The following is a 15,664-nucleotide window of genomic DNA, read 5'->3' on the forward strand; positions in this document are numbered from 1 at the left end:
GCTTCTCCCTTGGTGCATTGCTCTCAGATTCTACTGTGTTAGTGGCTCTTTTTAAAATCCTGATTGTATTCCATTTTATGACTATGTCACTCTTTGTTACTCTAATCTCGACTGATGGACACCTGGATGGTTTCCAGGTCTCAGGAGTTAGAATAAAGTTGCTATGAACATTCTAGTACAACTGTTCCTGTGGATACATCCACTCATTTCTCTTACATATACGTATATACCAGGACATTAAAGATGCCTAAAGGTTCCAAAGTCGTTATAGTATTTACATGTCCATCAACAGGATATTATCAATCCCCTAATTTGGTAGGATAAAGATATTTAGGCTTCAAATCTCACCCCTCCCTTGGTGGGCCCTGTACTCTAATTTTGTCCTTCAACAACTGTGAGTCTGTCAAAAACTCTGTTTAGCTTCTTGGTCTCACAGCTGATTTTCTGAATTTGTAAGACACTTTTAGGGAAAAAACAGCCTCAAGTGTTGAGGTCACCACTCTGCATCCAGAGTGGCTTTTTTATTATTATTCCTGGATAACATCTTTGCCTGGAGGCTATGGATCCAACACACCAAAATACATAAAGAAGTTGCATGACCTGGTACATGAACAGAGCATAATGAACATGTGCTATTATTATGATTGTAAAGTATTTATGAATTCCTTGTTCTCATTTCTAGTCACGGTAGTCTCCAGTTCAGTGATTCCTTTTTTGTCCTTCCTACTAAGACAGAACCCAGGGAGTCATGAGAGTTCAGTGGTGCCCAGCTGACGTTCCCCAGGGAAAAGAAATTCCTGGAAGGGCAAGAAGGGGCAGTAGATTAAAAGTAATAAGTATTTCTTGGAGTCCCAAAATACACCAGTCATGTTGATAGAAAACTACACAAACTTTATCTCAGTGAATTTTCACAGCAATCCTTTCAGGGTGAGTTGAAGCAGCACAGTGTATGCAGGCAGATATGGGAGTGTATAAGCAAATCCAGAGGGTGCTCCGCTGGCTCTGTAACTGCTGAATGGATCTCATGCCATTTGGTCACCAGAATAACTCTGCGGTCCCGTTGCCAGCTAGGTAAACTACGGAGTAACAAGTTACAGCGTCACCATTATCATCATCATCATCATTACTACCAAAATATTACAGCTAGAAAGCAGCACAGCTAATGGCCAAGCCAACCTGATGCCTCAAGCGCAGGAGATTTTCCACTATGTCATGCTGTTTTCTACCAGATATGTTAGAGAAAATATATTTAACAACTCCTGAATTTCAGAAAAAATGTCTTACCCACATGGAGATTACAACTCAGTGGAGGCAGACAAACACACACACACATATATATTTAACATATATATATATATATATATATATATATATATATATATATATATATATATATATATTTAACAAATATATATACATATATAATATTTATATATATAATACAATAAGTCCCCAACTTATGAACATTCAAGTTATGAGCTTTCACAGACTCGAACGGACCTCACATTACGAACATTTGTAGATGCGAAGACATCGCGGAAGTAGCTCACGTGTCTGCCAGACATTGTAACAGTTCTGCTGCTGTGTGCTCACTGTACAGTGTGATACTGCACAGAAGTACAGCGTTCAATCAGATCCCAGGATGTCCGGAAGCAAGAGGAAAAGCAGTGGTGATGTGGAGGGGACTGCTAGGAAGTGCAAAGAAATAACCATGGAAACAAAAGTGAAAATAATTGAGAGATTGGACCGAGGCAAAAAGATGGTAGATGTCACTTGATCGTATAACATGACTCGTTCAACCATTGAATTTACATTGTATATTTGTGTCAAAGGTGTATAAGACTCACTTTTTCAGACTTACAAACGAATCCGACTTATGAACGCTCTCCCGGAACGGAACTCGTTCGTAAGTCAGGAAATTACTGTATTTATATATATAATATTTATATAATCTATAAATTATATAAATTATATAAAATGTATATTATATACTTATATATATATATCTTACACATATATAACATACACTATGTCACACACACGTGCTAGTGATAATTGCTATAAAGAAAATAAAACAGAATAAAGGAATGGGCAGAAGGTGACAAGAGTGCTGCCACAGGGTAATCAGGTTTAGACCACTCCAGGTAGACATTTGAACAGTGCTTTAATTAAATGAGGGGCTGGAGTTATATAGATTTCAGAAGAAGAACATTCCAGGGGGAAGGAACACCAAATGCAAAGGCCTACACAGGACTCTCCTTCCTGTCATCTCAGAGGCAAATGGGGCTGGACTGCAGAAAGTAAGATGGCAGGGAGTGACAGCAAAGGGTACAACAGGTGTTTGCAGGGGCCAGCTCATGTAGAGCTTATATGCTCAGAGAATTATGCAGAAGTTTATCGGCGTGTCATGGAATGTTATTGAAGAATTAAGAACCAGAAAGTGAAATGATCTGATTAAACTGTTAAATGACCATTCTCCTAGTTCTATGGAAAATAGACGGGGAATGGGGCTAAGGATGGAATCAGAAAAACTGTTGGAGGCTGTTACAGCATCCAAGTAAGAAATGGTGGTTTGTACTATGATGACAAAGCAGTTGGGTTACTGAAAAGAGGTCTGAAACGGGGTATGTTTAGGATGGGGGGCTGAAATGCTTTGCTGGAGAGATGAGAAGAAGGTTGAGACTGATAAGAAAAGTGAAGATCTAAGTGTAAGCAAGAAAAGATAGCGAGAGAACACTGGGCTTGTCTTAAAAAGTGGAAAGGGACACCATGTTGTCTTCATGATTGTTTTGTTTTTCTCAATTAGCTCGATAATATCTTTCCATGGATAATGAAATTCATTCCTGGACCCCACCAAACAGCCTTAGTCAAATGGGAGAAACTAAAATTGTTTATTGCCCGTGTGATTGAAAACCACAGGAGAGATTGGAAACCTGACGAAACAAGGGACTTTATTGATGCATACCTCAACGAAACAGAAAAGGTGAGGAAACCAAAGTTGCTTCCCGTGTTTTGTTTTTACAGAACAAATGGGGTATGGGGTATACCAGTTCCTATTGATGCTGTGATAAATTAACTTAGTGGCTCACAACAACATACATTTATTCTCTTACAGTGCTGGAGGTCAGAGTCTGAAAGTAATTAGACTGGGCTAAAGTCAAAGGGCTGGCAGGGCTGGCTCCACGGAAAGCTCTAGAGGAGAATGTTTCCTTGACTTTTCAAGCTTCTAGAGCTTATATTGCTTGGCTCACGGCCCCCTCCTGCGTTATCAAAGCCAACAATGTAACATCTTCTCGGCTAATATCCTTCCATCTGCTCTTTACTACCTCCTTGCCTCTTGTGATTATATTGGGCCCACTCGGATTCTCCAGGATAATCTAACCATATCAAGATCCTTAACTTAATCATATCTATAAAGTCCCTTTTCCCATATGAGATAACACTCACAGGTTCCAGAAATTAGACATGGACATCTTTGTGGGTCATTATTCAGCCTCCCACTGGGAGTAAATATAGAGGCAGTATATCAAAGAGTATAAGAGTAGCATTAACTCAGGATGGATGAGGTAATTAGAAATAAAGGCAGGGTTTCCATGGTGTTGGCCTTGAGGCTTTGGAAATGCCCAAAGACTGCCTTTTCACCTTCTATTCTCTGCCCTCTACCCATATCTGAAGGAGCTATATGAAAGAGGAAAAATAAGAACTGAGCCTCAAAGCGCTGTTTCATTATTAGTGGAACCTGTGCCAGTGTCCTACCCCTTCCCTCAGGCCCCGGCGCAGAAGACAAAGAAAGCTGAGTCAGAGGCAAGCGTTAATCCTCAGTACCTAAGTGGGAACCCGTATCATCCACTTCCCAACATTACAGGAAAGAAACAGCAGAAAAAGTCAAATTGGCTGTGTAGCTTTGAACACAGTAACCCTTCAGATTAATATACATCATTGCGTGTTTGACTCATCACATTATCTGTTCCTACTGTGGAAGTTGGCAGAATGGTGGATTTCTTTCCCTTCTTCTGCCCTATTTCAGCATATTGGCATAATATTAATAGAAGCATTGATTTCTGTTCAGAGGAACGACTTCACTTGCTATGTGGTGTGCAGATACGGGACCACACATGAAGGGCATGTTGACAAATTGAACGTTTCAGAGGAAGGTGTTAAAAGGGATGAAATGCCATGAGGATTGATAGGTGAATCACAGAAGTTCCACTTAAAGGAAAACATGAACTGAGAGATGTATAAGTTACTGTACATAAGAAGAATTCAGTTTATTCTTTCTAGTATCAGTGTAAATATTTGATGGGTATTTGCTGTGTGCCCTTTGAATCTCACTAGATTCCTAATGTTATCTTCAGGGGTGTGTTTTGTTATTTCTATTTATAAAACAGGAAACTAAAGCACAGAGAAGTTAAGTCACTTGCCCTGGGTCATAGAGATAATGAATTGTGTGACTAATATTGGAAACCAAGCTTGTGTCTCCACTGTACTAACAGCTTCTCTTTCCACTGTACAAATAGCTTCTTCCAAATTAGAGACAAAATGTAGTTGTCTTGATTTTCATCTACCCAAACTCATGAAAGCTTCCAGCAGTTAGGCAGGATGATGCTAATGATGATATTGCTGTAATAAGATTCCGCCTCCTGGGGAGACCGAGTGAAAGCCATTTCTCCTGGGGATCTTCCCTTCCACAGTCTCTCCCTTGGATGAAGCCTCTGTGTGCTGTGGCAACTGAGAACCCTGTGAATAAACTAATAAACATGGTGTTTTCTAGCATGCAGACAACCCAACTTCAAGTTTCAATGATGAAAACCTCATTGTCAGTACCCTGGACCTGTTCTTTGCTGGAACGGAGACAACTTCAACGACGCTGCGCTGGGGTCTGCTTTACATGGCCCTCTACCCAGAAATCCAAGGTGAGCATGTCAGTGAGTATGCCTGGGCCAAGACAGAATGGTGCCTCCTGAACACAATGCCCCAAAGTTGGGGCAGAAGCTAGCATGGTGGAATGGAAAGCTAGGTAGGAGGCAAAGTGGACTTGAGAATGGGCACCTCCTTCAGTTTTTCTGTCAGGGTTGTGATGGATCCACATAATACAAATATAGCAGAGACCCTGCCATCAGGAGTCTCAGAGTCTAGTGGGGAAAACTGTGAAGCTAATTGACATTGGGGTGAGTTCCAGGAAAGAGTTACATTCTCACATGAAATCTGGTCCTCGAGGAAGTAGTCATCATACCATACAAAAAAATGAAGGAAGGAAGGAAGGAAGGAAGGAAGGAAGGAAGGAAGGAAGGAAGGAAGGGAGGAAGGGAGGGAGAGAAGGAGGGAGGAAGAAAGAAAGAGAGAAAGAAAAAGAAATCTAGTCCTAGCCTTCTCTCCTTTTAAGTCATGTCTTCCATTTCCATGCGGATGAAGTTCAAACTCCTTAGTCAGGTATATCACACCCTTGGATGTGCGTCTTTGCCTGTGTAGCCCCAGCTTTGCCTACCCTACATGGTGCTTTACTAAATGACATGTCTTTTTCTTTGCACAGTCATTATTCATGCCTCCGTGTCATCACACATGTTCTTCCCTCTACAAGAATGTATTCCCCTAATTCTCTACATGGTAAACTACTACCTAGCCCTATTTGAAGAATCTACTAAATACTTCCCCTCATAAGATATTTCATTACTCATCTAAGAATTCACTAGCATTTTCCTCCTCTAGAGATGGTCTAAAGCACCTCCATTACTTTGCGTATCTCACATTAGTTATGTATCTTCTCCTCAGATTGTCTATCTTCCCCATTCAATGACAGTGAGTGTTATAATCATTTTTCTTTCTCCAGGTCCCAGAGCAGTTTGAGTACATGAGGGATCAGAGCTGTTATGATACATTTTTCAAAAATGTTGGTAGCAGTTTATTAGCAGGACATAAAATCAATTTACTGTATCAAGACCAACTTTTGCTCCTAAAATAAAATTAGAACAGAAAATATCAGAAAGTTTCCCATGACTTAAGAATAAGTTTCTTCATATAAACTTTACATATATATATATATATATATACATATATATATATATATATTTACATATATATATATGTAAAGTATATATATATATATATTAAAAATATATTTATTTCCAGAGTCATGGTGTAAACTGCCTTTTTAACTGTGAATTACATTTTTTGAAAAGTTTAAAAGCTGCCTAGTTAGGATATAGACTGGGCTTCCACAGTCAAGGCTCGAAATAATAATGGCTTAAGATGATAAAAGTTTACACCCATGTTCATAGCAGCATTATTCACAAGAGCCAGGGGGTGGAAGTAACCAAGTGGTCATCAATGGATTAATGGATAAACAAAATGTGGGGTGTATTGGAATCTCATTCAGCATTTAAAAGGAAGTAAATTCTGACACAATCTATAACATGGATGAACCTTTAGGACATTATGTTAAGTTAAATAATCCAATAACAAAAACATGAATACTATAATTCCACTTAGATAAATTATCAGGAGTACTCACATACATAGAAACAGAAAGTAGAATTGTAGTGGTAGTTGGCAGAGGTTGGGGAAATGGAAAGTTATTGTTTAGTGAATGTAGAGTGTCAGTTTTGCATCATAAAAAAAGTTCTGAAGGTTGGTGCATAATAATTAGAATATAATTAACACTATTAAACAATACACTTAAAAAGGGTTAAGATGATATACTTTACGTTATGGATATTTTACCACTATTAAATTTTTTTAAGTGGACAGTAAAAGTAAAAAGATAGAAGGTTTATATCTCTCTCAGGTAAAAACTTTAAGCTGTACTCTGCAGAGCCATTTGGGTTCCAAACTCTTTCCAGTGTGTTTTTCTGTTGTATCTAAAATGTTGCCACTATCAAAGATGGCTCCACACTGCAGCTGCTTATCCACCAATAGGAAGGGCAGAACAAGAAGGAAGCATATACGGTTTTTAAAGAGCATGTTCCAACTATTAAATATTCCTCCTACCTACATTCTGTTAGTCAGAACTCAGTCACATGGTCACATTTAGTCACAGAGAATCTGGGATATATTCTTTGGCTGAGCAACCAGGTATCCAGCTAAAATCTTTATTATTGTAGGGAAAAAAAACCAAAAAACCCAAACAAACAAAAAACATCAACAACAACAACAAAAACAGATATTGGGGGATAGTTAGCAGTTTCTGTTATTTGTTGGATGCTCACCTAAATCCTTTCATATAAATCTCAAAATATCTTTAAGATGAAGGTAGATTTAGCCTCACATAATAAGAAGAGGAAACTGAGAATCGAATATTTTAAGTACTGTGCAGCAGTAATTTGTTAGAACTAATGTTTGCAAGCAGAATTGTCTTACACCAGGGCCTGCTTTCTACTCTTTTTTTTTAATACTTCCTTGAGAAACCAGAGTCTATAGTGTATACTATAATTTCAGTAGGCTAAATTTTGAAATTTATAATTCTGATTTTGGTTATTCCATTCCTTAGCTTAACCAGGCTCAAGGAAAATTGTGGCATAATCAAATAACAGAATTTTCTCTTCTTTTCCAGAAAAAGTACAAGCTGAGATCGACACAGTGATTGGCCCTTCACAGCCGCCGAGCATGGCTGCTCGAGAGTCCATGCCCTACACCAATGCCGTCATCCATGAGGTGCAGAGAATGGGAAATATCATCCCCCTGAATGTGCCCAGGGAAGTGGCAGCTGATACCACCCTGGCTGGATACCACCTGCCCAAGGTAATGGGACTCCAGCTGCAGATCTTCGAGAGCATTTTTTAAATGGTCGGATCCTAAACTTGAAAAGTGACATTGTATTCTTGTCCCAGGGAATCACTTAAATAGGAAGAGAGGTATTATATATTATACGTGATTTAATACTAGTTTTTTCCCCCTTGTGTGTCCTCTAGAATATTAATTCAATTAGATATTGATAGTATGAAGAGAAAGGGGTTTATGAGGTCAAATATATCTAGGCGAAGATTGGCTTTTCATTGATGTAGGATTTCTCACTGTTTTTGCTATGTAATGTGTATTGTGAATCTTTGAGGAGATACAGCAGGCAGCAGTTCTTAGTCAGACTTTGTCACTGAATCTTTTTAGAGCATCTTACAGGACTAGGGACTTGACAGATTTACTTTGGAAAATTCTGCCTCACAATCCTGGGATTCTTGTGAAAAGTATGGAGGAAAGCCATTCCAGACATGTAAACACCATTTAAAAAGGCATGGGAATGAGTGGGAACATAGCATATTTGAGAAACTGAAAGAAGGCCAAGGTAATAGGAGAGAGAGTGCAGGCAGACTGTGGCCAAACAGGGGTCAGGCAATGGATCTGTCATCTTAGAGTGATGGCAAGGTATAGAAGGGTATCTTGAAACAAGTTCAAGGTGTGGTTTGATGGGTAGATAGATGTGACATGATTAAATGATGTTCTAAGATCACTCTGCTTTCAGGGTGTGGAGCAGATTGAAAGGGGAAACAGGATATGAGGCATAGTTAGTCTGCTATTACATGGGTATAAACAAGCAAGGTGGGTAGCCTGGACTAAGATGGCAACAGTGAACATAGAATGGAGGTGACAGAATCAAAAGAAATTTAAAGTAAAATTGGCCAGCCTCGCTGAAGGACCAGGTGAAGGATCAGGGGAAGGCACAATGAGGGGAAGGCAGGAGTTAAGGAGGACTCGGGTTTCTTTCTGTATACCTTCAGGGATAACGGTTCCTTCTACGGGGCAACCTGATTGTACTATTAAACCTCTTGTGCAGTGTTGCAGACATTGGAGGGAAGAGAATGTGAAAAACAGGAGAATGAGACACCCTTTACCTTGGTAGAGCTGCCATAGTTATCACTTCACTAAGCAACGGTGTTGATTTTGGTACAGTACTGACTGGCAAGCTGTGATGTTCTTCTCCCATTGATGCATACATGTTCCCTCCCAAGTCCTACACCAACTTGTTCCTGTAGATAAGATCCATACTGCAGTCTACAGGAAACACACTTCACTAGTGAAATTCCCAGCAAGCAGGTCCAGTCTGTTTTCCAAGTTATCCCCTGGCAAAGTGCAGAGTCCTTGGTGGGGTGGGTGGCTCAGAAGGTATAGGGTGGGGGTAGGCGGGAGGATGTGTCCATGGCCTGGCTTGGAGCATGCTACTGCCACCACTTTGCAGAGGTGTGTTGTGTGGGTCAAGCCTTGCCTGAGTCTTTTCTGCCTTCTCTAGGGGACCATAATCGTGACGAATCTGACTGCACTGCACAGGGACCCCACAGAGTGGGCCACCCCCGACACATTCAATCCGGAGCATTTTCTGGAGAATGGGCAGTTTAAGAAAAGGGAAGCCTTTCTGCCTTTCTCAATAGGTAAGTTGTAAAGATGAGTGTGTGAGCCCAGAGTTCCTCTCTCAGCCCCACCCTGCTCTCCTCCCTGCAGTCTTTGGTCTTAGTTGCACCAGCTCCAGATAGCCCTGCCCACAGGACTCCCTGTGGCTGTGGTTGCACCATGGGACTCCCTGGTCAGCATTGCTTCAGGCTGTGCTGACTTCGAAGCTCTCACTGGCCTCTGATGGAGATTTTAGCTTCACTTTGTTCTGTCCCCAGACTCAGACCTCACCTCTTGCTCACAAAGAAGGATGGACACTGGTCGTCTTTATGGAATTTTTATATGTCCCCAGTTCTTCTTAAGAGCCACCCACTCACACAGAACTAGAGACAAAGCACAACAAGACAATGGGGGATCAAGGAAAGGGACTGCTTGCTTATCATTATGGGACCAGGAAGCACTCTGATTACCACGGCTTGACTAGATGGGCTTCTACAGTGTAAACACTCGCGAAGGGGTCCTCTTGCCTTTTCCAATTATATTATGATTTTAAAATCTAGTTAGTACCTTTATATGGGATACAACTTGAAAGGGGCAAAAGAGAATGCTGTGAAAACTCTCATGTTTCCAGGCCAGTCAGTTCCAAAATGGTGTTTAACTCATAACATTGTAAAATGAACAACAAAAATTCTTAGTATATTTCTTAGTATTGAGTAAGGTACGTTTCATAGATTATTGCAAGTAATTTCCCAATTCCTTAGTTCTATAAATATTTTATGAGCATTTGTTACATGCCTAGCATTTAGCCCTGAGAATATATGAATGAATGAAGTAGGAAAAAAAGGAAACTCTTCCCATGCAGAGGTTCCAGTGTAACCTCACAAGGTTTAAATTGCTATGGCCACATAGAGATAATGAAACTGAGGCTTAGATGGCTTAACTATGGCATTTGTACATCTTTTATTGTCTTTTTTTTTGTACTATACTTTTTCACATTTCTTTCTCTTTTTGCATTGAATATGTATTATTTAGCAATAAAATAAGTGACTACACATGCAAGATAGATGGAGGTAGTGACCAATGTGGGATGTTGTAACCCAAGTGGGGAGAGAAAGGAATTCGCCAAGGGGAGGGGACGGCAGAAGCCTAGACTGGGTGTCAGAGCAGGATCAAGAGGAGGCGTGGTCTGCACAGGGTGCTTGTGGCAGTGATGGGACATAAGTTATATAAACGGGGTTCTGATTCAATAAGTAAACATATCGAGGACAATGGGAAAAATTTACAAATAGAGAAAGGGGGATAATAGAATGAAAACTGTGTTGTTGGTTTCGGATTGGGGATGATGAATATGAACTCTAGTTTTGATAGGTAGGGAGGTAGATAGATGTAGAAATAAATGTAGATGTAAATGTGGGTGTGTGTATACATATAACTATATACTCACATTAAATACACACATTGGTTCCCCAGCTCTACCCACTGAGATGCCCTGAGAACAACACCACCTTGACACCAATGAGCATGTCTAATGCCCAGACCATGGTTTCCACAATAGATATCATTATGCATGAGAAGGAACCAGGACTTCTGGGGAAAATGGCTGATTCCAGGCTGAGGAAGGGAAGCATAAGATGAGCCTAGACATTTTTTTCTGCCCAAAAGTAAGAAACTACCAGCTTGAATGGGCATTTACTCGCCAAATCTGGAATATCTTGAGAGTCAAGACAATTTAACAACACAACAAACAGATTTAAACTTTTTGAATAAAAATAGGAATGCATGTATTCATACTGATATAAACAAATAAGTGCATAAATAAAATGAGGAAGAGAGAAAGCATTTCATATCCTATAATGCTAACTAAGAAATGTGGAGGGAACGATGTAATTTTGAAACTCATGATTTGGCAGCCATTAGAGTAAAAAATAATTTGGCCAAATAATATTGGGTTGTCGGGCAAGTCATGACGCATTTTTGCATTGAAAAACATAGAAAACTATGTCATGACTTTCCCAACGACCCAATAGCAATGGATACTAGTTCAATGGGGAATGGTTTATTAACATAGTCTCAAGTAGTATTTATAGATGCAAAGAAAAAATAATTTTACAGGGGACAATTTGTAGACACCACTGTAATGAAGTGATCAAAGTTAGCATCACCAATAATGGAACCAATCAAAATTGTGTACCACCTGATAGGGTGAAAAGAGAGGAACACAGCCTCGTTTTGGTAATATTCCCACCAGAAATGCATGACCTCATGACCTGAATCTAATCATGAGGAAACATGAGAGACATTTACCAAATAATTGGTCTGTCACTTTCAAAAATGCCAGTCAAAGCTGAGGATTCCATTGCATGACAGCCTAATGTAATTGGCCATACTAAACAGGATCATTTACAATAAAGGACATTATTGGGACAACTGGCAAAACCCGCATGGGATTTGAGAAGATGGTGGTGATTTTCTGATTTGATGGTTATATTATGGTTATGTTGGAGAATGTCCTCATTTGAGGGAATTCATACTGAGTATTTTAGGGGTGCTCAATACAATTTAGACTAAATAACCAAGAAAAATCAGTTTCCATATTATTCTTCCAACTTTCCTGTACATTTGAAATTATTTTTGAATAAAAGGCATGATACAGAAAGGATCTCAGTAAAGGAGTGTTATATTTTAGTAATGTTACCACCCAAAAAGCTTTATTTAAAGGTAGTCTTTTAAATTGTATTTTTCATTTTTTTCTTTACAATTAACCAGATGAAGTTACGGATAAACTATTTTATAGCTAAAATTTTTATGATTATCCAGATGTGTTAAAATACTTTGTTTTGCTGTATGCATTATTATTTGTATTTAGTGTGTAGCTCACACAATACATAAAATAAAGTTCCCATCTTAAACGCACAGATTTACACTATTCTCTAGAGAGGTTACTTAATTTGCCCCGAATCCCATGGCTATGAAGTAGAGGAGTTGAGTTGTATTCCTGTCCTTCTGCCTCCAGCTCTGGACTCAGACAAGGAGTGGGATGTGTCCAGGGCAGGGCCAAGCACGAGCATCCGCCTGAAGGATCCAGCCTGGGGCCCACACCTTAGAAGCAAAGGCCCTGATGGGGAAGGACCGACATGTACAAGGACTGTTCAAGGAGGGAGGCTGGAGCAGCTGCAGTGTAGAATGGCACCCATGTCAGTGAGGTTCCCAATCATTAAGGAGGAAAACGTGATATAGGGGGAAAATGCCTTGTCCTTCAGAAGCCCTGGTCTGACATTTACTGGTTTAATTTTTGGACAGAATTTTTTTTTAATTGAAAAAAACTGAACACAGAGTTTTGTTTTCTGCTTTTGTCATTGTTGTTTGCTAATTGATTTCTGAAAGACTCTGTAGGCTAGACTTCCTTTCTAGGTCAGCCCAAGCTTCCCACTTCTATTATCTACGTGCTATACCTTCACCCTCTGCCTCACCTGCCAGATCATGAAAACACTGGAGTTTATGAGTCCAGACTTATGTTTTCTGTGCTTTGCTAAAGCCAGGTGGTTGTCAGATTGAAAGCCCCACAGCATAGCAGGCCCTTCCTCTGTTGAGATTTTGCGAGAAGTGGTAGAAGATTTCAATGGCTGCTGGGCATCGGCTCCAGCTGGGAAGATAACTGGTCTTATGTTCTTATGTTTCAGGAAAGCGGGCATGCCTTGGAGAACAGTTGGCCAAGACTGAGCTGTTTATTTTCTTCACTTCCCTTTTGCAAAAATTTACATTTAAGCCCCCACATAATGAGAAGCTGACTCTGAAACCCAGAATAGGCATCACCATCTCCCCAGCCAACCACCGCATCTGTGCTGTTCCTCGGACATGAAGGAGAAGAGAGGGAAAAGGAAAGCAAGAGGGGTCAGCATGTCCTCCACTCTGAAGGCATGGCGCCTGCTCAGAAGTGAGGGAACGGGATAAAAGTGGCCCTGAGGAAAGATTGTAGAGTTGGACTCAGAGAAAACTGGATCTAAATCCACTTTGTTACCTCCTCCAGTGTAGCCTTGAGCAAATCATGTGTCGTGATTTACCTTTTCATCTAGAAGATGAAAATAAGATAATGATTCCTTCTCTAAAGGAAGACTTGCTGTAAGAATGACAGAAAATAATGGACTTTGCATGATTTGAAAACCATGAATCACATCATAAAAGTTATCGCTGTAATCTGCTTCCTAATTGCCTCCTTCCTCCGATATAAAGTTACCTCTAGCCTGTTGAAATGGCTCAGGTCAAAGTTATGCCAAAGGGCTGATAAGAGTTGGAAGTGGACTCTGGTAGGGCCGCCACAGAGGTTCCCACACTTGGTAGCACTCTGCAAACTTTATCTTGCTTCTACCTCAGAATGGCCCTCCAGGAGTCAACATGGCAGATTATTCCTTATTTACAGGCAGGTTTTAAGGAAGAAGCAGTTTCTATGGTTTACCTGAGAAAATCCAACCTTGGTCTTGGACCGAGGGCCACGTAGGGTATGGCCAGAAGATTGTCAGCTTTTGCATGGCAAGCATTACCAGCCTACACTCAGCTGGGCCCTGGTAGTGTATTTTACAGCAGGGAACCAGAAATGCCAGCATCCTGCTCATTTCACAGCAGCCCATTATTCTCATGGGATAAGAAAATGAAATGAACTTTGCCCTATACTTACACACAGGCGGTAGAGCCTGTGTGGACTCTGCTTCCATCTCATTCAGAATTAAAGCTCAGAAACCCAGCCTCCCTCACAGATACATGCTCCAAGATGGCACACACAAAGGCAGGTCTCCTCTGCAGGAGACAGATAACAAGGCAGGTGCAGGCAAGCAGAGGCCACTGCAGCCTGGGAAGGAAACGCCAGCCCACAGAACACGCTGGTATCAGAATCCCAGTCTCTGTGGCTCCATTAGCCCATGTTACCGCAGCTAAGGGTTCTTTTCTCCTTTAAAGAATAGGTCAGAGTTTCAAAGCTCATCTTCTTCTAGCCTGCAGGCTCATGTTTCCCCAAGCTCTGGTAAACACTGACTCATTGGAAAGGAACAGCCCTTTCAAAGAGGAACTTGGGTGTATATGTGGGTAAAGCCCCTTTAAAAAGAGGTTTGCATAAGCCCCTTGTGATTACAGGGCCTGGAGGTTTGTTCCTGGCTTTGTGGCTCCTCAGCAAGAGCTCTCTTTAGTGGTAATCTCAGCTCCTTCTTGAAACTTGTGTCAGCTTTTCTATTTGGAGTTCTCAACCTCAACTGTGAAACTACATCTGTTCAAAGGCTACCTGGTTCCAACACAGGGGCAAAGGTCATCTTTCAACAGGAGAAAAAGGTGGGGGTGGGGAAGCTTGGAGGTACATTATAAATGCAAAAGGAATGGTTTGGGGAGTTGTTTTGCCTCAAGTAATAGATTCCTCTGATGTAAGTACCTTGTCCCTGAGAGAAAGCTGAATCCTAATTACTAGACCACCAGGGAACTTTACCTTGTCCCTTTCAACCATCTACCAACAAACGTATCTGAGCCATAAAGCCCATGTCCTTATGATGCATAAACAAACACCCAGCAAGTGAAACACTGAATCATAGGTGTTTGATTTGGTGATATGGGGGAAAATGTATAATATTTACCTGTTTCTTCCAAAGTGAATTCAGCCAAATTAGTTCTTCTGGATAGACACTCACACCTGTGGTCATTGTTGTCATTGCCCCTAACCTTTTTGGAAAGATATTTGTACTAAAGAATTGCAACTCTTATTTTAGGTTTGTTTTGGGGTTTTTTTGCTTCTGTGTATGGTTTTTTTGTTTTGTTTTGTCTTGTTTTGTTTTGTTTTTATCAGCTCCACCTACATATTTCCTGGTAAAATATATTCAATCCTCACCAGCAATCTTTAGCAGGTTTGTTCTGAATTTGTACTTAATATATAAGATATGTCATTAGGCAAAAGGCAGTATAATGAAACAGAAAGAATCTGGACTTTGGAGTCAAACAGGCCTCTGTTTGGTTCTCCGTTCTGCATTTACCAGCTGCATGATATAATTCAGTCTGTTTCCTCATCTGTAAACTGGGAATAGTAGGAATAAAAAAAAAAAAATTCTACATCATAGCATTGCCCTGATGATGCAATGAAATGAAAGAATAAATACTTCTGTGGTACCCAGGATGTAGCAAGTCTTTCGTACATGTCTCCATGAAAGGTTATAACTAAAGACTCTGCAGGAAAGCCTTTGGACAGAGGTGAAGATGAGCATGGAGAAGAGTGCTCTAATGACATGTTGAGGCATCATCATATGAAGACTGGGCTGAGCTTCCATGGCCACAAGGCTGAGAGTCAGGCTTATCAATATTATTTCTATCTGCCACCATCTTG

The 15,664-nt window shown here is 40.4% G+C and overlaps 1 protein-coding gene across 1 annotated transcript in view; it reads left to right on the top strand.

Annotated features, from left to right (window-relative positions):
• Positions 1 to 13,506, top strand: part of LOC109389703 (cytochrome P450 2J2-like) — a 40,920-nt gene extending 27,414 nt beyond the window's left edge. Inside the window, exons 6-10 of the mRNA XM_019655483.1 lie at positions 2,807 to 2,983; positions 4,772 to 4,913; positions 7,547 to 7,734; positions 9,215 to 9,353; positions 12,993 to 13,506. Coding sequence (XP_019511028.1) covers positions 2,807 to 2,983; positions 4,772 to 4,913; positions 7,547 to 7,734; positions 9,215 to 9,353; positions 12,993 to 13,171 — 825 coding nt within the window. The 3' untranslated portion in view covers positions 13,172 to 13,506. The remainder of the gene's footprint in view (positions 1 to 2,806; positions 2,984 to 4,771; positions 4,914 to 7,546; positions 7,735 to 9,214; positions 9,354 to 12,992) is intronic.
• The last annotated feature ends 2,158 nt before the right edge of the window (positions 13,507 to 15,664 follow it).

The sequence above is a fragment of the Hipposideros armiger genome, unplaced genomic scaffold (assembly GCF_001890085.2).
Source record: "Hipposideros armiger isolate ML-2016 unplaced genomic scaffold, ASM189008v1 scaffold_240, whole genome shotgun sequence".
Classification (NCBI taxonomy): domain Eukaryota; kingdom Metazoa; phylum Chordata; class Mammalia; order Chiroptera; family Hipposideridae; genus Hipposideros; species Hipposideros armiger.